Raw genomic sequence first — 20,955 nt, forward strand, 5'->3', positions numbered from 1 at the left:
CTGCTGTCCTGGGTTCTGCTCACACAGCTGTCACCTGGGTACTCTCACCTGCCCTGCTAACGTGAGGGAAGGCTGCATCTCCATCCATTCAAGGGCATGGAGTCCAGGTATTGAAGGAGACCGAGCACAGGGGCCTGACCGTCCCTGCAGCGCATTCCTTCCTGTACTGTGGGAGTGGGGCGGGCATACCTTCAGTCCTCCCGTCTGTGGTCCCCAGCTTCCTGGTTTCGGCCGTGAGTAGTAGCTCATATGGGTGCTCCTCCTCTTCCTGGGGAGCACCGCTCTGATTCCTGGGTCTCACAGCCAGGCCCTACGAGACAGAAACACCCAGACGTGTTGGGCACAGAGGCAGGTGGCACACGACAGAGCTCTGATTCGTGCCTAGAGGTTGACATTCTGGAAACCTGATGTCCAGTGCATGAGGCTGAGACGCAGACCATAAAAGAGGGGCCTGGTGGGTGTGTGGTCCTTAGGAGCTCCTCTCAAACAAATCCACTCCCAGGGGAGTTGTGGCTTATGTGGCATACAGGATGACTTCAGTTGTTACCGTGTGAGCCCGGCACCCCCATGCTCACTGCCCTCTGCCACACGCCCTCCACGTGGTGATGCAGTCAGACTCCCACAGAAGCTAATGAGCACACAGCTGCTTCCTCTTGGCTTCGTGGTATTCCAAAGCGTGAACCAAAGAAATGTCTTTACTCTTTAATGTACCCAGACTTGGAGGTTTTGTTGAAGCAATGGGAAAACCTAAAACAATTTCTGTATATGAAATCCCCACAACCTGATTAAACCATTCTTTATTTATCTTTTTACCTCATTTTATCCTTCAAAAGAGATACAAATCTAAGCCTCTCTTTCCTCCCCCTTCTCTTCCATACTGCTTTCTGTGGAGACTACTTTCTTCTCCGACATGCACCTACCCTTCCCAAAGGCCAGTATCTACCTCAAAAGAAAAACATGATATTCCTGATGCTCAACCCTTCAGAGGTACTAGACACAAACTGGCCTGTCCGAATCCTCTTCCTCCTCCTTTACTACTGCAGTCCTGAATAGCCTGGAACTTGCTATGTAGACCAGGCTAGTCTCAAACTTACAGAGATCCTCCTGCTTCTGCCTCCTCTGGGCAGGTCTGGGCCACCACAGCCAGCTTATAACTAGCTTCTTCATGGATCCCAAGAGCCCTGGGAATGAAGCAACCCTAAAGCTAGCTTTCTCCCACGTTATAAGGTGACTTCAGATCCCCTCTAACAGTCTTGACAGTCAGCAACTACGGAGTGGGTTTCTGTGGGCAACAGCAGCTCCATCTGCTGAGACATGCTGATCAAGCACAGACACACCATTAGTGAGCGTCAGGGGCCGTCTGTGGCCCATAGAGGGATACAGAGACCCCTGCTCTGATGATTCTTCTCACCTGCCCTGAGCCCAATGTGGTTAAAGGCAAGTTAAGGATAATTATATCCCAGCAATCAAGCTAGAGCACAAAACTTCCAGAGCCCAAGTGATGGGTAGAGCCTGGGAGTGAAGGGGGCGGGGCTGGGATTCTCACTCTGACAGATCAGCAGGTCCTATAGGCAGAGCTCCTTAGGACACACAGATGCCTCTCATTACACACTGGGAAGGCAACAGGCTTGGTGATTCCAGAGTCTCCTGTGGGGGCTCCCTGTGACCACTTCTCCTGACGAGAGGACAGCTCTCCTAGTCTCAGACTGAAGGAGAAGCTGATGTTTGTTTACTAGAAAGGCTGCCATTCTGATGGCAGAATAGTGTCTTACTCTAATACTCTGTGGAGCCCAGCAGGTGCCCCCTCTGTGCAAGCCGCCTGGAAGCCATGGCTCCTTTACTCTGGGAGTCCTGTCCATCTTTATTCCAGGAACACAATTAAGGGAACAAAGAGGAGCCATGAAGCAGTTTGCTCGACCCCACAGGCTCTTCTGACAGGAGCTTGTGCTCTGCACGTTTACACCACATGATCCTCGGGCAGGGCTCTGGAATCTGACTGCCGCTTCTATGCCTGCTTCAACAAGAGTTCTCACCAGGCCCAGGAAGGCTGCCCTGAATGGGAACTGACCTGGGTGCCTGACCTACAACACAGGGCTGGACACAAGACTTCCAAGGACAAGTGTGAGCAGAGACGATCACCCACAACAGTGGGGACACAGCCACAGCTAGAGTACCTGCTTCTGGCCCATTCATCTGTAAACTCAGCAAGCCAGGCACCTGTCCAAGGTCACCCAAAGTTCACAGCAGAGCTATGCCACTAAGCACACTTCCTCAGATTCTAATCCAGACTGGCCTCAGTCTTCTTACATCCAGGGTGAACGGCCTTCCCTGTTCAGCTGCAAAATGAGAGCCCTACCTGGACCCAGACAATAACCGAGGGTGTTCCTGTCTGTCCTCTTGCTCTGGCCTGACCAAACTGTGGGATGAAATGTCAGAGCCAACAACCAACCTTTCTTCCAGCCATCCTTCCTCCCCCAGAAGCAGCCCTGAGTCACAGTGACTACGGCAGTAACTGAATTTCAACAGAAAGGATTCAGCTTTTCACTGCATTGCTCCTAAGTTCTCCTTCCCTCTTCCTCTAGAGCTGGCTGAGGCAGTGATGACTGAAAGCTGAAGCAGTGCACTGTCTGCTCTGTGGGGAGAAGCACAGCTTGGTCACAGCATGTTGTGAGGAGCTATCACCAACTGTAGCTGGGATGTAGGGGGCTGAGGAGCCCCATGATAGAGGAGACCACAGCTACCCTCATGGCAGCTGGCAGCCCCTCAAGAGGAGTGAAAACCTGGGGGCTGGAGAGATGGCTCAGTGGGTAAGAGCACTGACTGCTCTTCCAGAGGTCCTGAGTTCAATTCCCAGCAACCACATGGTGGCTCACAACCATCTGTAATGGGATCTGATGCCCTCTTCTGGTGTGTCTGAGGATAGCTACAGTCTACTCATATAAATAAAATAAATAAATCTTAAAATAAAAAAAAAAAAGGAGTGAAAACCTTGTGTGTGTGTGTGTGTGTGTGTGTGTGTGTGTGTGTGTGTGTGTCTGGCATCATGATGGGGCCATTACTTGAATAAGCTCTCCCACCATCAAACACTGGATCACATGACTGACAAGTAGGCAGCTCTCAAGTTTGGCTTGGTCATAAAGCCTTCCTTCCTCAGCAGCAGGGAAGTTATGGGTTTAATCTTCCCAGTACCACAACCAAGAGAAAATGGCCTACAGTTTAATAACATCAGTATCTCAGAACGAAGTTTAGTTTTAAAGCTTTGAGAGAGCTGGATACAAAGATGGTGGGGTCCGGGATCTTGACATTTCTGCAGACAAGCAGGGGGAAGGTTCCAGCACTCACAGCAGCTGGCTCACTCAGGAAACCAGGCATGGATGTGATGCACAGAAGTCAGGCATGGAGGGGAAGAAGGCCCACAGACAGACATACAACAACAGGAGTCCCGTGTGGGTCATTACGAGAACAAGGGCTCTGGCCATGTCTCCTCTACGTTCAAGCACCCGCCCTAACAGCGGATGGCAAGTCCAGGGCTCTTGTTCTCCTGTCAGCTGACCGGAACTCCAGGCTAGTGGGAAGCATTTCTGGAAAATGAATCTCACACACAGAAGGACATCCCGCAGGTGAGGTGGCCTCCACACCTGACAGCCTGTGTTCAGTCCGCTGAAGCACCTGATGGGCGGAAAGAACTCTGTCCTCTGACCCCCATGTGCTCTAACATAATAATTTTTTTTTTAAATTAAAAAAGGTAGGCTGTTTCAAAAAGCCACTTCCTATATCCTTTATTTAATTTTATACATGTGATTACTTAATAAACTTGTAAACAACCTAAATATCACACAGCAACATTAGCCAGGACAAAGTCTCTATCCTTCCCAATTGTCACTTGTGACCTGGCTTATGTTTGGATATAGTCTCAACCACGAAACCTGACAACATGGTACTGTTCACACGGTGGCTAGGACAAGCGAACTTGACACCTTCTATCAAAAGTGAGAGTTGGGCATCAGACAGCAGCAGACCCTGCTTCACATATGCAGGGCAGGCCCACACCTGGCTTGTGTGCTGCAGCCGCACCACAAGTCTTTCAGGGTGAAAGGCTTACGCATTACACAGATTACACACACACACACACACACATAACAGACTTACTAAGCACGGGAGCAATGAGAAAATAAGAAAGTCAAGGCTGGGGATACGGCTCAAGGGGTAAGAGTGCTTGCTCTGCAGCAGCAGGACCTGGGTTTGAATCCCCAGTACACACATAAAAAGCCAGGCCTGGCTGTGTATGCCTGTTCCCAGGCACTGGAGTGGGGATGAGGGTAGAGATGGGAAGATCCTGAGTGCACACTCACTGGTCACTGGCCCAGCCAGAACGGGTAAGCTTCAGTTTACCCAGAGACCCCTTACATCAAGGCTGAGAGCTACAAAGGAGGTTGGCCATGGTGCAGCTCTGGCCCGAACGTGCATGGGCACATGTACCTATGCTGTACAGTTATGTATACACCTAACACACTCACACACACGCAACACTGTTCTTCCTCTGAGAGAAAACAGGCTGGGGGCGGCTCAGGGACGCACAAGGCTTTGGGTTTAATCCCAGGACTGGAGAGATGGTTCAGCAATTACGATTGCTGGATTCTCTTCCAGACTCAAATGCCAGCACATATATGGTTGCTCACATCCCTCTGGATCTCCAGTTCCAGGGATCTGATGCTGTCATCTGACCAGGCACCACCAGGTAGGCATGTGGGGTGTGTGGGTGTGTGTGTGTGCATATGCACATACAAAAAATAAAAAAAAAAAACAAAAACCCTTAAAAGAGCAGAGCAGAGGAGGAGAAGAGAACGGCCCCTCTGTGTAGACACTCATCTGCCATCTAACAAATGCCCTGTGCGTGACGGGGTAACCCCAGCCCTCTACCTCAGAGGCTGCCAAGGGAAAATACTTCTTATCTACGCGTTCTTCCTCCTCTTCATCGGGTGGCGGTTTTGCTGGAGGTGGCGGACGTTCCCTCTATAGGAGAAAAATAAATACATTCTACCATCTCTCTTCTTCAAGTGGTTGTCTTTTCTTTTTTAAGGTTTTTATTTGTAAATTGGTGTTAGGGTCTCACTGTGTAGCCCTGGCTGTGCTGGCACTTGCTGTGTACAGACTGGCCTTATGCTCACAGGGATCCTCCTGCCTCTGGCTCTGAGTGCCGAGATCCAAGGCCTGCACCATACCCAGCACCTCTCTGGTGTTTAATCCTCCCCTTCAACAATAATAAGTGCATGGCTACAGGGAACCCTGGTTAGCCCATTTAGACAGGAGCACGGCCATGAGTCTCCTTAGGGCTGGGACAGACAAGCTTGTTCTTAAAGAACAAAAGCAACTATACTATACTTCACACTCAGTTCTACCACAGATAATAGACAAAGGGTACGAGTGGCTAGATTTAAAAAAAAACAAAACTTCATTCAAAAATTTAGGCTTCCTGTAATAGGGCTGTAGTTTGCCAACTTTACCCAAAAGCAAGGAACTCATTGAAGGGATGCAAGTGTGGACCAAAGGTGGACAACCTTAGGAACATGTGTGATTTCTGACGGCAAAGCGGAAGGCTAGGAGGCCATTACACCCGAGCCTTTCCTATGATTCTCTACTGTGCTGGGGTCTCCTCCCAGATGGGCTAGGACAGAGCTGGCCCCAGGCTCCACCCCAGCCTTGCAGGTCAGTTCCATGTTGCTAGAGCAGGTGAGGTTTGGGATGCAGAAGGGTAGAGATTTCCCAGAGAAATCTGCACAGGAAGCTGGGTTGGGGTTGGCACCCAAGATCTTTGTGTTTCTCTGGCCCACAGCAGCCTCCGTCACTCGGGCCTTCCTGGGCTCTCTGAGGCAGCCAGATTCAACAACAATCTTACGACAGCTTCATGTACTCAAGCCCGTGCTGTCTGGATTGGAATTCCCGTGGGGGGAGGGCCTCACTTTCTCTGCCCTTCAAGTTGTTCTACAAGTGCTGGAATGGGCCTAGTCAAGGCACCACGTACAAAGGGACAAGCACGAAGCCAGCCTGGGGACGCCAGTGTAACAGAAAGTAAAATAAACAGCAGAAATGGCCCATCCCAGAAGCCCTCCAGACAGAGCAAGGCCACTGCAGACATGGAAGGGAAACAAACTCCCCATGGGTCTCTCTCTCTCTGAGGTACACAGAGACAATCCGCCACCATTGCTGTGCCATCCATCTACACGGAGGGCCAGAGAGGTCAGAACAACATAGCTTGCACAGACGTGTGCATCGCTGGCGATGTGCACACTCAGGGATGCTCTTGTTTCTGCTTAACTACACCCATTCACTACAGGACCTGTGGCTTCTAGCAAAGGCACGAGCGCCCCCTACCGGGCGACACCTGCAAGCCTCCCTCAAAACAAAGCCTCACCAAAACTGAAAATGTGGATGCCAATAGGGAAGTCTGCTGCCTGGTGCCTGAGCCCACCTGCTGCTTCACTTCTGTGTGTCCCAGGACACAGTTACAAAGGTCAAGGTCCACCCTGTCTGTCCCCTGCCAGAACCTGGCAGGAAAGGAAGGCCAACAAGAAAAACAGAAACACCAACACCAGCACATATGCCACCAAATCTGAATCAAGGTGGTCAGCACTGGATCCTCTCAGCAACAGCCAGGTCAGGCCTTCACCAGGGTCTGAAAACTCTTGTCAGTGGAAATAAAGTGGGGGCAGGGCTGTAAGCGTAGACCACCCTCTAGGGAGGAAGGGGGAGTCAGGAGAGAGTCTTGAGGCTCATGAACAAGACCAGAAGTAAAAGCAGGCATTACACAAAGCATCAGAAGGCAGGAGGGGCACATGGAGGAGACGCTCTCATGAGTTGAAACGGGGCTATTTAAGAGTCACCGACAGACGGCATGTCTAGCAAGTATGCAGTCTGATTAAACCTTGCTATGCCCTCTCCCCAGGATGGGACTGCCTATCCACATGGCTGGTAAGGCAAGCGGGACTGGGAACAGCCAGCAATGCATGTCACCGGATATGTCTATGATCCAAAAGAGAAAACAAACCACACACAGCAAGATCCCCAAGGCTTGAGCAGCAGAGGGCTGAACCAGGGCACGGGACAGAATCGCTAGGAGGCAGTGGGATGGAGAGATGCAAACTGGCTACACTGAACCTGGAAACAGCAAACTTCTACTCGAGTGTGATCTGCAGTTTTACTGCCCTGGGCAGGAGAGACTAGACAGAGTAGCTCTAACAGCAGGTGGGCTCAGGCACCAGGCAGCAGACATTCTCTTGCCCGCACCCATACCTCCAGCTGCCACCCCAGTCCCCAGCAGGTTCAGGCCTGGGCCACACACAGGCCCCACTCCCCACACACAGGCCCCACTCCCCACACACAGGCCCTACTCCCCACACACAGGCCCCACTCCCCACTCACGGGCCCCACTCCCCACTCACAGGCCTCATTCCCCACATACAGGCCTCACTCCAGTAGCCCTTGTTCCGGTGGCCTCGGCCTCCTTGTTCATGGAGTCTCTGTCTGACGATCGTCCACTGGCTGTGCTGTCCAAGGAATGGCAGGACACAGCGTTGTACAGCGCCTCGTAGGGACCCTCCTCGTCAGCATGTGTGTCAAAATGAAGGATCAGCTCAGTCACTGTCTTCTCCACACTCCCTAGGGAAGAGGACAGAGGGTGAGATGATCAGTAAGAGAGGGCAGGGCCTGCCTCCTGACACCCCGGCCAAACAGATTTCTCTGCGAGCACTAAGCCATTGGAAAACCGTCACTTTGCTAAGGGACAGGAACGGATTTTCTCAAAGTCAATATTGGGAAGTGAAGCTGGGCGGCAGAGCTTTACTCAATACGCACACATACAGGGTCTAGCTCCCAGCAAAAAGGAAAGGACTTAAGTATGTAAGGGATTCTCCCCACGTCCTCTGTACGCTCCCTGGTATCTCAATTCCGTGTGAACATAACCTTAGCCTGAAAATGCAGATGAAACGTGTAACTGAAAACTAAAAGTAATGCTTTAGTGTTTTTGTTTGTTTTCTTCTAAGGCATGGTCTCACTATGTAGCCCTGGCTGTCCTGGAATTCATTCTGTAGACCAGGCTAGCCCTAGCCTTGAACTCACAGAGATCTACCTGCCTCTGCTTCCTAAGTGCTAGGATTACAGGTGTGTGTCATGTCTAACCTTCTCCATCTTTTGGGTTCATCCTTTCTTCCTTTCTTCCTTCCTTTTTTTGTGTTTTGCACATTAAAGATTTATTTATTGTATGTATGTGAGTACACTGCAGCTGTCTTCAGACACACCAGAAGAGGGCATTGGATCCTATTACAGATGGTTGTGAGCCACCATGTGGTTGCTGGGATTTGAACTCAGGACCTCTGGAAGAGCAGTCAGTGCTTTTAACCACTGAGCCATCTCTCCAGTCCTGAGACATGGTTTTCCTCTGAGCCCACTTTAAATGCTTTAATGAAAACTCCAAAGCCTTTCTAAGATAAGGTGCTCCATGACTAACTGGCTGTCCCCTTAATGTTGGGATCCAACCAAGACTGTAAAGTCACTGTCAGAGATGGCATCTCTGAGTGGCTTGTCACAGTCACAAATATCAGTGTGAACTCCTTCAAAGTGAAGAGGGGTAAGGCCGGGAGCATGAGGCCCTGTTGTGAGGCCGGGGCATTGGGGGGTGTAAGGGGTAAGGCCAGGGCATTGGGAGGTGTAGGGGGTAAGGCCGGGGGTGTGTGAGGCTGGAGGTGAGAGGAGCTCGGGAACCCAGTGCAGAAGGGCCGGAGCCTGAGGCCGTTCCCCCTCCATGTTGCTTTACTGTTTATCACCATCCACACTTAGGGGACGCTGCCATTAGTAGCTATTTTGTCATTATCACACACTGGCTTCTCAGAGAATGGGAAGGACTCTGCCAGTGATGACCTCCTCACCCTGGTGGTTCACCGCGGCCGCTGCCAACGCCTTGTGTGTTGGACAGGAAGCAAAACAAAACACACCTTGAGATGATCTGCCAATTATACATCTCTACAGAAGTAGAGAGCAACATAAAGCAGACATGGGGCTGGAGAAGTGCTCAGAGGTTACGGGCTCTCACTGTTCATCCACACAACAACTCAGAACCATCTGCAGAACCCCACGCCCTCTTCTGACCTCCACAGCTTCCTGCATGCATGCACATAAACACACTGGGTGTGCACACGCTGCACACACACACAAAGACAGGGTCTTACTGTGTGGCCCTGGCTAGCCTGCAACTAGCTATGTAGACCAGGCCTTGAACTCACAGAGCTGTCTGCCTGTATTTCAAGTGCTGGAATTAACTAACTTTTAGGTGCCTCGTTTAATTAAGAAGAAAAAGAAATGGGAAGGGAAAACGAAGATAGACTCCACCCACAGCAAAGCTACCTGTGCGCTCAGACATCTTACATAGCATGGAAACAACAGAGGTGTCTGAGTCCTGACAACCCTGCAGTTATCATTTAAACTGACAACTTTCCATTTTGCGCAAGAACGAACAGTTTTTCTCGGGCTTCCGGGAATCTCACCCTGAGACTTTGGTGCTATGGCGTCTGTGTTGGAGAGGAGAGGTAGCTGGGCTGTGGAGGTCCTGTCCACTTCTTTCACGCTTCTTTTTCCGGTCATGTGATCTGTGAGGAAAATTGGTAAAGGCAGAAGCTGTAGCAAGCATGGTGCCTTGTAGGTGAGCCATCTATGGCCCAGGGATAGTGGCGACACATACCTTCAATCAGGGCGGCTATCTGTTGGCTCTTCTGAGAGGGCAGGTCCCGGACAGTGTCAAGGGCAGTCAGGCCACGGTTATCCTTTATGTTAACATCGATTCCTAGAAAGGGCAGCAGACGACAGACCAGGGAAGTGAGCGTATGTGGGCTGGCCTCGGAAGTCAAGTCCAAGGATAGCCCTAGCTTTCAAGCAGCACAACGAGCATTCTTCACTCGGCTATCAACAGTCCCGCGCTCTAGGACCGAGTCGCACAACTGACCACACACATCCGCGGGCTCAGACACCGCCTGGCAGGCACACGGACTCAGCGCTGCCAACCTCACCTGCAGCCAGCAGGATTTGCACCACATCGGTCTTGCCAAACAAAGCAGCCTCATGCAAAGCACTGCCCATCTCCGTCTGGAAAGCAAACGAGAGCGCGGCGGCGAGTCATGAGAACAGTCTGGTGTGTCACATGACAGACGGGACATGGATAAGGAGGGACAGCTGGTAAACTACGCAGAGCCTCCGGGGGTGCTTCACCTTTCTGAGGTTTTTTCTTTTTTGGTTTTTCGAGACAGGGTTTCTCTGTATAGCCCTGGCTGTCCTGGAACTCACTCTGTAGACCAGGCTGGCCTCGAACTCAGAAATCCGCCTGCCTCTGCCTCCCAAGTGCTGGGACTAAAGGCATGCACCACCACGCCGAGCTCTTTGAGGTTTCTTGTGTGGGTTCTAAAGCCACCAAGGTCCACATATAGCAAGACCTCTGTGTGCTATCGCAGGTCAGGGGACACGTGACTTCCCACTGCTCAGAGGGAGGCTAACCAGTAAAACTTGTGCAAGCGCCACCTTCCTGGGAAGAGGAAACCGGAGCACCTCATGGCCTGAGTGGAGAGTCAACTGCAAGCCTATGGAAGCCCTGACTGAGGATGCCTGCCATCAGAGAGCAGGGCTGAGTCACATGGCATCTGAGGCTTTGGCAGTGAAAAAAGGTGGCCCCGGGGTATGTGCGGGGTATGTGCGGGAAGGTGAGGGGCCTTTCTGTTTAGGAGATGGCCCAGGAACACATCTTTTCAGGGTTTAATGACCAGCTCATACCCTGAAAAAAAAAAACAAGCAAAACCACTGACTGGCTCCACAGAGCGCATCTGCCTCTCACACATCAGAGCAGAACAAGGTGACACATGGAAGGAAGCATGTGGATGTGATGTGACAGGTGCTACACAGCAGCCCAGCAGCTCTGTACTCGTGCCTGTTCCAGGGACTGCATCCCTTGCGCCAGAAGGGACATAGTCTGGCTTGCTACCTGGTAGTTGCTATCCATGCCGGCGTCCAGCAGGACCTGCACCACGGCCTTGTGGCCATTCCTTGCTGCCAAGTGCAGGGGCGTGTGTTTCCGAGTGCTGCAGCTCAGGAGATTGGGGTGCGCACCCAGCAGCAGCTTCACCACCTCCAGCCGCCCGTACAGCGCCGCCAAGTCCAGGGGCGTTTCAAACTTGTTGTTGCGCATGGTGGGGTCCGTGAGCTCCTCCAGCAGAGCCTTCACGACCTCCGTGTGGCCGTACTGGGCCGCGCAGTGCAGGGCTGTCTCGTTGTCGTTGTTCTGAGGGTTAACAAGCAGATCGTATCAGAGAGGCAAGGGCTGGGATAATCACCCATAAAACCACTGAAATTTAATGGAGAAAAATAGCAGCAATACTCGGGAACTCATACAGCCAAAATCTGGGCGCCACCCCCTCACAATCAGCCTGAAGGCTCCTGCTGGCCTCGTCTGGCCCCAGTCCCTGCAGGAGAGGAGCAGTCTCTGGGTGCCTTCACCGACGGGTGTGTCTCCACACTGAGGGAGAAGCCCCGGCATGAACGGACGCCGTATCACTGATATTGTTTCACTGTAAATTTCAGCTGGTTTTACAAGCGTTTTTTTGTTCAGCCCCGTGGTCCTGATTCTGGGCTTGGTCGCCATCCATACCCTTCCACACAAGCCTTGCAAGAAGAGGTCATCATCTGTGTAGCTTCTTGCATGCAAACCAATCAGCCAGCAGGGAGAGCAACAGAGCAGAGCACAGCAAACCACTCTCAAGGTAGCAGCCAGCAGCCATTCCCAAGGAAAAAGGCACAGGCTCAGGCCTAGGGGAAACAGGGACCCTATCCTGTCCCATGCTTACCGCAGAGGGGAGCATGGGCCAGTGCTTGAGACAGCGGGCATGGGGAAGGCCTTCTCATGTACGAATGGGACAGTCCTGGGATGCTTGGTGTGAAAGGTGCAAAATATTCCAATGTGGCATGGCCCTCCATTAGACTGAGGGCCCCTGATGCCAATTGAGTCCCAAGAACATAGGGTCTGGGGTAGAATCAGAGAGCACTGTGCTTTTCAGCTGTCACAGAGTGTGAGCCATTTCCATTATGTTCTCTACTGAGACTGACGGCATGTGACTGAAGCAGACAGTGCTCTACAGAGCACGGGTGAGTCCTCAGTTTACCCAGTTCCCATACTTTGGGACAGCTTAAGAGCACCCATCCTGAGTCAATACTGTGCACCTTCCAGTAGCCACAAGTTAAAACTTAACTATATCTACAGTTGGTTTAACTGTTAGTAACATTAAAAGGAGCAGACAAGGAGTTACCCACATGTGCATCAATCCCATCTGCTTTTGACTCATTTTGTTGTTTTCATTTTGTTTGTTTGTTTCCCAGCTACATGAAAATGAGTGAGAAAGAACCAGAGCTGCTGGGACCAAGGCCCCAAGCAGCCAGTGACAGTGAAGAAATGTTTAAAACCCAAACAAGAGCAGAAGAAGTTGCAGTGGGGGCACACGCAGAGATAAACGCACACAATAAACAGGATCCGGATGGAGGAACCAGAGTGCCAGCACAGTCAGCCAGAGCAGCCATGAAACTCAGCCTTCTGTGGCCTCCGCAGGCCCAGAGAAGGAACCTGGAGGTCTGGAGGAAGGGCAAACTCTGCATGGAAAGCAAATTCGTTGGGCTGTCCGTGCCCAGTGGTCATGCCCATCTTCTACCAAGCAAGGGCCCAAGGCCCCTGTGCAAACTCAGGGCTGTCACCTCACATCCTTGAGACAAAACAAGCTCTGTCAACTGAGCTGGTGGGAGCTTTCTGGAGGGTGCAACCCAAAGATGGTTACGAGGAGTCTCTGAGTTTTCTACCTCAACTTGTGCATGGCGACCAGGTCCAAGAAGTCAGCTGACTCTCATTAAAACTCCATTCACTCCATACTTGTTGACTATGAAGCAAACCATTACAGCCACGGTGCCTCCCAACATCCAGAATTCTCTCTCCTAGGTTTTGTAAAACATAGGACTCAGGGACTAAAAAAATCATAAAGCTGCAAAAACTAAAGTGTCCATCGAGGAAGGGAGAGAGGGGAGACAGAAATATAAAGAACACGCTGGAAATATGGCTCAGTGGCAGAACACCTGGTAGCACACAAGAGGCCCCGGGTTTAGTCCCCAGTGTATCCCAGCAAAACAATGAAGCAGAAAGACACAGGAAGTATGCTTAGGTTTGTTTATTTGTTTTCATTGGCCCTCTGGCTCTTACTAGGATGAAGACAGCTGGCCAAAGTTGTCCTGCTGGGCACAATCTTGGTCAGCACTGGCACATGGCCTGCCTGGCGTTCAACACTATCTGACCACACTTCCCTGGCACAGTGGGCAAGCTTCTGAGAGTGTATTGATTTTGCTAGACATGGGCTGGTGGTTAGCTTTCTTGAGTTGTCTGTGGTGACCACATCACCATGGCTGAGCACTGGCCACCACACGCTCTCCGGTTTCCTCTTGGAGCTGACAGCTGTCTGCTTAAGGAGTTCTCTGAGGGGCAGTAAACCCATCGAGAGGCACAGATAGGGATCACCAGCTATGGACATCCCTCCTTTCTCCCCTTCTGAACAACGTTGTGGCAACCAGCTTACTGAGATTCTGAACTGTGGGGGAAGGCCATGTGGTCCAAGCCAGCCTTGAACTTGATACAAAAGTCTTTCACAAACCCTCCATTCTTACTTGCTGAGAGTAAATTTTTCTCTGCTATACTCAGCATGTCTAAGATAAACAGACTATTCCTTTCTGCAGGCTCCACTGAACTCCATATATGTGATTCACAAATATACAAATTCACCAGTGAGAAAAAAAACAAAAACCCAAAACCATACAGAAACATGTCCATGGTCATCTTCTCGACCCTGCCGAGAGTATCTAGTTACAGTCAGGCCCAGGCATGCCCTGTGGACAGAGGCCCACTTGAAGGAGCCAAAGCTATCACTCTCTGCACTGTGATGAAGGTTCTAGAATCATCAGCAGGAAGAACGACAAAACTGTGCTAAGATACCAGGAAAGAGAAGCCTGACCCCAGATGGCAAGGAAGAGATCAGCTCCCTCCTGCAGTGCAGAACTTGGACCAAAGTGCACAGTGTAGACAGACACTCCAGTCCAACAGAAGAAACTATAACACAAGCTGGGCGTGGTGGCACACGCCTTTAATCCCAGCACTTGGGAGGCAGAGGCAGGCGGATTTCTGAGTTCGAGGTCAGCCTGGTCTACAAAGTGAGTTCAGGACAGCCAAGGCTACACAGAGAAACCCTGTCTCGAAAAACCAAAAAAAAAAAAAAAAAAAAAAAAGAAACTGTAACCAGCAGCCCAGGAACAGGTGCCCAGCAGTAATTAGTTTCATTTGTTATTAGGAAAAATATAGAAATAAAAAGGAAGGGCCATCTGTTCAGGTAACAGAGTGAGGGCTCCCTCCAGGTAGGAAGTTGGCTCAGACCAGTACACCTCAGACAGATTCATTTAGGAACTATGTAGGGCTTAAAAATAATTGGCAACCTGCCCAACTTCAGCTTTGGCCAGGAAAGCTGTTAAAGAGTCTAAGAACGCATGGTAGGACACATCTATAATCCCAGCAGTCAAGAGTCTGAGGTAGGAGGATGGAGACTCGTAAGTTTGTGAGTTCAAGGCCAGCCTGAACTTCACAGTGGGAACTTGTCTCGACACAAGGGCTGGGCATTTTACTCAGCGGTAGATGCTTGCCTAGCAGATTCCTGAGATGCACCTTCAGTCCCATGCCCTCCAGAGGAAACCACTGTCATCAAGGAGACAGCCACATGCTCAGAAAGTGTCACTTCTATGGCATTCCCATGCAATGTGTGTAGCCTGAACCTAACCATGAGAGCAACAGTGTCATGATTGATGGGTGGTAAGAATGACAGGTAGTGGGGATGGGGATGCAGAAAGGAGAGAGAGAAGGAGGAGGAAGGGGAAGGAGAAAAGTGACTGGGCTGGAGAGATGGCTCAGTGGTTAAGAACACTGACTGCTCTTCCACAGGTCCTGAGTTCAATTCCCAGCAACCATATGGTGGCTCACAACCATCTGTAATGGGATCTGATGCCCTCTTCTGGTGTGCATAACAACAGCAACAGCATACTCATATAAATAAAATAAATATTTTTTTTTAAAAAAAAGAAATGAATGACTACCTACTATGAGGACAAGTGGCAAGGAAATACTAGCCATCAACCTTTAATTTTCTGAATTTAGTGACTGTATCACTCAGGTCTCCAAGCTGTTTTCAGACAAGGTTCTATGACACTCCCTGGCTAGCCTGCACTCACCAGGAAGCCTAGGCTAGCCTCAGACTTTGAGGAATTCTTCGGCCTCAGCCTGCAGGCCAGGATTACAGGTGAGCCCCACAATGCTCACCTTTCTAAGGGAATGTCTTTGTTCTCTAATTTCCATTGAAAAGCTGGTTAATACTAAATCTAAGTTTTTAGAGCCAAGACATCAACAGCTTTCTCAAATACATCGCCAGCCATGGCCACAGCTGCCATGGAAAGAGAAAAGCAGAGGGTAGAAGGTTTCCAGCTGTGCACAAGAAGAGCATACTGCAGCCCACAGCTTTGGCTGTGCGAGCTGAAATTCCCTTCAGTGGCTGCTGGTGCTTCTGATGCAGTCAGGTCAAATTCAAGGTTCTTCCAGCTCTGGGACATGAATGGTCAGAAACCTGGTCTACTGTAAAACAGGTCTGACTGTGCTGTTTGCTTTGTGACAGCCACACTGAGCAGAAGCTGGGGTGCACGGTTCCCACAGGTCCACTATAGCCATGGCTGATTTTCATTTTTCCGGGCTTATGACTACTGGTTGAAAGGAAAGGTGCTGAACAAGATCAGGAGAGCTTGGGAGATCCAAATGTCCCCCAAATGGTGCCTGAGACTTCTAAGCTTGTACCTGAGCCAAGCGGGTTGTAGCATTCACAGATGCTTTAGTAAAGCAATTTCTAGCTATGAGCCAGGCTGGTCAAACCCCACTCAGTCAGGACAAAGCCTAGGCTTGTGAGACCAAGTTGACTCCAGAAGGGCTCATGGCCTCAGTGCACACAGCCTGGCCCTTGGTGCTGTCTGCATCCCTCAAGGGAAGCAGGCGCAGGACATCACCAGGCAGAAGCCCCCTGACCTGCACTCTTACTTCTCTGTCCTGACAATGAAGAAGTATAGCAAAGTAAAAACAAAATTCGAGGCTTTTAGGCCCAGGCTTGGAAGTGTGGTCTTTATGGCTTAGTGCTCCAGGTGCTGGTCATAAAACAGATAGCGACATGACATTCCTTCCTCCACCCACCCGCTTCCTGGGTTCAAAGAGTGTTCATTCAAAGAAAGTCACCCTGACCCACCCTGACCATTATGAGAACCTGCAATGCAAATGTGCTACCTTTAGGGGCTCTTAGAAACTGTCTTGAGAGATAACCTGACACTTGTGACTTTGCACTTCCTTGTGACTCTTAACTGGTATTTTTGGTATTTTCCAACAACGTCCTCCCCACCTCCTTGAGTTGTGGTTTCTTCCTTTAAATACCCCCTCACTCAGCTACTCAGTGCACCATGGTCCTCTACCCCTGCATGGTGTATGACCGTGGGCCCAAGAGCGCTCTTGAATAAAAATCCTCTTGCAATTTGCAGCAAGACCGTTTCTTGTGGGTGATTTTGGGGTGTCGCCTCTCCTGAGTCAGAACGTGGGGGAGTCCTCACGCTGTGGGTCTTTCAACAGGGAAAGTACTTTCAAGAACCAGAGGCCCAGCCTTTTGTCCAAGCGTTAAAAACCAATCTGGCCCCACCAAAGCCCGAGCACACTGGGCTGCTTTCTACACACCCACCAGCCCTGGAAACTGATTACACAGTGCCTCTTTAGAACAGCGCAGGTACTTCAGGTCATCACAACACACTATTGCCCACCAGACACTTTCCCTTTATGAATGCGACTTCAAAACAATCCAGCAGGGAAGCTGGTAACATCCCAGTTTATAACAGAGGAAACCAAGGCTCAAAGAGAACATGGCTTACTCGGGCTGACAGCCTGGCTAGCAAGTCTCCGCTCTCAGCTCAGTTGTCTCATGCTGCTCTACCAGTTACTGTCTTCTCCAAGGCCTCTGAAACCAGCCCAGGAGACACAGAAAGCAATGGCATCCCTGTCGAGTGCAAACACTAGAAGCCCCGTGTGCTTCCTTTGCCTGGGACGGCCGCATTCTGAGCAAGCACAGAGCACGGACCAGGACAATTAGTGTCTAGGCCAGAGAGCAGCTTCCGAACTGGGGAGACAGCTCGGCTGGGAGAGCCTGGCCACAAATACAGGGGTGCAAACTGGGATCTCCAGCATCCATGTCTAAGTCACAACATGGCAGTGAGCACTCCAGCACTAGGGAGGGGGTCCTGGGGACTCAATGCCAGCCAGTCTAGCCAATCAGCAAGTTCCAGCCTCAGTGAGAGCCCCTCCTCAAAAATTACAGTAGAGAGAGATTGAGGAAGATGTTAAACATTGACCTCTGGCCTTCTCCCTACACACACACACACACACACACACACACACACACACACACACACCACTCATACACATGGACATGGGGGAGCAGACAGACAGACAGACAGAAGGGAGAGACAGAGACAAAGAGGGAAAAAAGCATGTACATGCACATCAGCCTAAAATTCATCGAGTAAAACACAGATTACCAAGAAGCCACACCCACCAACTACTAAGCCCTGCCTCTTTATGGAGATGCCTCCTGGTGAGACAGTGGCTGTCCAGGTAGGTCCAGCAAACCACTGCTGCCCAGTCACCAGGCCGGTGCTCTGCAGCTCCTGATTCAGAGCCCTCCAGGACCAACAGGGCAGAAAGAGAAGAGATGCTGGAGACTGGCTTGGCCAGGAAGCACCCTGCGGAGAGGCACACACCAGGAAGAGAGGGCTGCAACTGCAGCAGCTTCTGAGAGAACAGCATGAGGTCACCCAAGTCTTGTCCCCCACATCACCACCATAGCTACGGAAACCTGAAAGGCAAGATCCTACTTCCAAAGACATCTGGAGAACAGAGGAAAAGGAGAAGGCTTTGATTCCAAGCAGCGATCATTTTCTGTGCTTATTGAAATGCCAGTTGATTTGTTTGATGGCCCTCTTAGGACTATACAAGTTGCAAACATACAGTAGGCTTACGGTGTGGTTCTACTTCCTACTCTTGCTGCATCAGATGGTCCCAACCTTTCCAGGATTGCACAGTTTTAAAGCTAAGGCCTCGGCCCACAGTGTTGTGGTTTCCCTAGACAAGCCAAAAGCAGATGGGCTGAAGCAGGCGAAGCAGGCAGCTCGAGGGTGATGAAGAGGAGCCCAAGGAGAAGGACAGAGGGCCACAGTGGAAGGGCAGCATGGAGAGATGCAAGACGACATGGGGGTCCTGGCCGTGAGGTACACACCTTGGCATTGATATAAGGGTCAAAGGGGCCGTACTTTTTGAGTTCTTTGATCTCAAGAGCATTCTACAAAAAGGAGAGGAAAAGACAAAGTGATGACAAAGCGGACGAAATATCTCAAAGCAATACTAGCCCTGTGGCCCAATGTTAGGACAACCTAGATCTGAGCTCGGGCAGCTGACAGAGCGAGCTAGCGAGAGCAGCTCCAGGGAGGCTGTTGCATCCACACATCCTCTGCAGCCATTAGTGGCTTCAAAGCCAATGCGGTGCTCACGGCTGCCTGGATTCAATGTGCTCTTCCAGGTTCTTTGGACAGCCTGCCCAGCCGCTGCCTGCAGTGTTCAAGCACTGGGCCACCACCTTCCTATCCTGGACTACTCCAGGCTAGAGGCAGCTGTGAACAAGACAAGCTAGCACACCCAAGTGGCTCAAAACCCCAAGCAGCCATGTCTCAAGGCAAAAGTGGGTGAAGATAGGGTTAGACATGATGGCTGAAATGGCTGAGGTGAGGATTTCAGCAGGTGGCCATTTTCCAAAACTGAAGAGTATTAGTTCCAAGCAAGCTTCTCTGTGTGCTTTTTTCAGAGAGAAGGCTGCAGCTTCAATCAGGAGAATCACACTTAGGCGCTAAGAAGGCAAGTCTAAGACCACCACCACCCCGGCACACAGGCATCCTCGCTGACAGTCTGAGTAGCTGCTGCTCACCTACCTGGAAGCCCACCCATGCAGGAATGCAGGACTGACTGACCACTGCCTACACCCAGTCTCCAAATGGAGGCCTCTGGGACCCGGGTGGTGTCCCTCTGGTAGCTCAGTGGAAACCTGTGTGGGTCTTGCTGGTGAGTGGACTTGCCGGGTGGTGTCCCAAGTTCTGAGGATGAACCGCATCTACTCTACAGAGAGGAGCAGGCCTCTGGGGCTGTGTCCTGACGGGGACAGCCCTGCACTCACTCAGGAGCAGCTTAGTGCAGCCAAAGCAGCGGGGCCAAAGCCCAGATATGGACATCCCAGGAAACTTTGTCACTGAACATGTCTCCAGGGAACAGAGAGGCTATCCCAAGAGCACTCAAGTGCAGAGGCCTTGTGAGGTTTTGGGTGGTTCTCTTCTCTCTTTCCTTTTCGGCATATGCTTGCCCTCAGAGTGGTGTTGGAGGACACAGGAAGTGATCTCCATACCACTGGATCACTCTGACCCGCATCTGTAGGATTTTTTTCAGCATCAGCACAAATTCTTTCAGCTCTGCGCATTGTGATGTCTGTAAAGTAACAGGATCGCTCACACAGCACTGACTAATGCTGGCAAGCTGTGCTCGCTGCATGTTGATGGCATAAGCAGAAATTATAATTATGTAATCTCTCCGGTTTAAAACTAACTCTACATAATTTCAAAAGATTTGCATCAACTTTTATACTGTGAGTCTCTGTGTGTGTGTGTGTGTGTGTGTGTGTGTGTGTGTGTGTGTGTGTGCATGCATGTGTATGAAATTTTAGTACAAATCTTCATGAGTCAACTGCACAAAAATGTATCCTCCTGCTGGACAAGGTGGCGCATGCCTTTAATCCCAGCACTTGGGAGGCAGAGGCAGGTGGATCTGTTGGGTTCAAGGCCAGTCTGGTCTACAGAGTAAGTTCCAGAACAGCCAGGGCTGCACAGAGAAACTCTGTCTTGAAAACAAAAAACAGACAAACAAGATGCAGCCTCCAGAACATGGTCCCCCACTCCTCCTGATGAGGGAAAACAGACAAACAAGATGCAGCCTCCAGAACATGGCCCCCACTCCTCCTGATGAGGGAGAGAGGTCATGTCTAGGGAGCAGAGGAACCCTGAGTGCATGAGGCCAGGGCGTGCAGAGGGAGGTCACTCTCACTCTCCCGACCTGTTCGTTGACTCTGGTGTGCGAGGGCCCTTGCTGGATGAGCAGACGTACTATCTGGGCGTCTCCTTTCCACGCTGCCAAGTGCAGCGGGTAGCAGCCTTTAGAGTCAGCAACGTTGGTCAGTGCGTCGTTCCTTAGAAGGACCTCGACCACATCCCTAGAAAGCAAAAGCCATTCATGAGCTCGTGGGTCTTCCCATGCGTGTACCGCAAACTGCTTTCTGACCCCGCCTCTCGATGGCTAGCCTCCCCTGAGGTCACTGCCTGGGCTTCTCCCTCTAATGTCCACAGCTAGCATGTGGCTGCTAGGTGGCTGACTCACCATGACCAGTGACTCACCTCCCTTTTTTGATAATCCATCTATGTCCTGTAACTTTGAAAATGTCTGGACCCCTTGTCTGAACTGTGCATTACTCCCCACCTTGGGATACTTATTTAGCATGCAGGGGTAGAATTTACATAAAGGCGGTTACACCAGACAGGTGAGGTCCCTTTGCTACCTACTCCAATGCCTTGGGTGTGGGAGCTGAAAGAGGACAGAGCAAAATCAATGTCACAGACATCAGACACACAGAGGGTCCACACTGCTAATGAAGTGGACACGCACGTGTAATTATCCCCAGGCACACA

The 20,955-nt window shown here is 50.9% G+C and overlaps 1 protein-coding gene across 6 annotated transcripts in view; it reads right to left on the minus strand.

Moving 5' to 3' along the window:
• Anks1a (ankyrin repeat and sterile alpha motif domain containing 1A) overlaps positions 1-20,955 on the minus strand; it is a 155,173-nt gene that overhangs the window by 67,243 nt on the left and 66,975 nt on the right. For 4 of the 6 annotated variants that reach the window (XM_021185968.3, XM_021185971.3, XM_021185969.3 and 1 more), the window contains exons 3-11: positions 20,327-20,483; positions 18,453-18,515; positions 11,018-11,314; positions 10,056-10,131; positions 9,731-9,832; positions 9,537-9,638; positions 7,460-7,656; positions 4,921-5,013; positions 190-310 (exon numbers count right to left, since the gene is read on the minus strand). In XM_021185968.3, coding sequence (XP_021041627.1) covers positions 190-310; positions 4,921-5,013; positions 7,460-7,656; positions 9,537-9,638; positions 9,731-9,832; positions 10,056-10,131; positions 11,018-11,314; positions 18,453-18,515; positions 20,327-20,483 — 1,208 coding nt within the window. The remainder of the gene's footprint in view (positions 1-189; positions 311-4,920; positions 5,014-7,459; positions 7,657-9,536; positions 9,639-9,730; positions 9,833-10,055; positions 10,132-11,017; positions 11,315-18,452; positions 18,516-20,326; positions 20,484-20,955) is intronic. The other 2 variants (XM_021185970.3, XM_021185973.3) reach the window with 1 other exon arrangement.

The sequence above is a fragment of the Mus caroli genome, unplaced genomic scaffold (genome assembly GCF_978045245.1).
Source record: "Mus caroli unplaced genomic scaffold, Mus_caroli_1 scaffold_18, whole genome shotgun sequence".
NCBI lineage: Eukaryota > Metazoa > Chordata > Mammalia > Rodentia > Muridae > Mus > Mus caroli.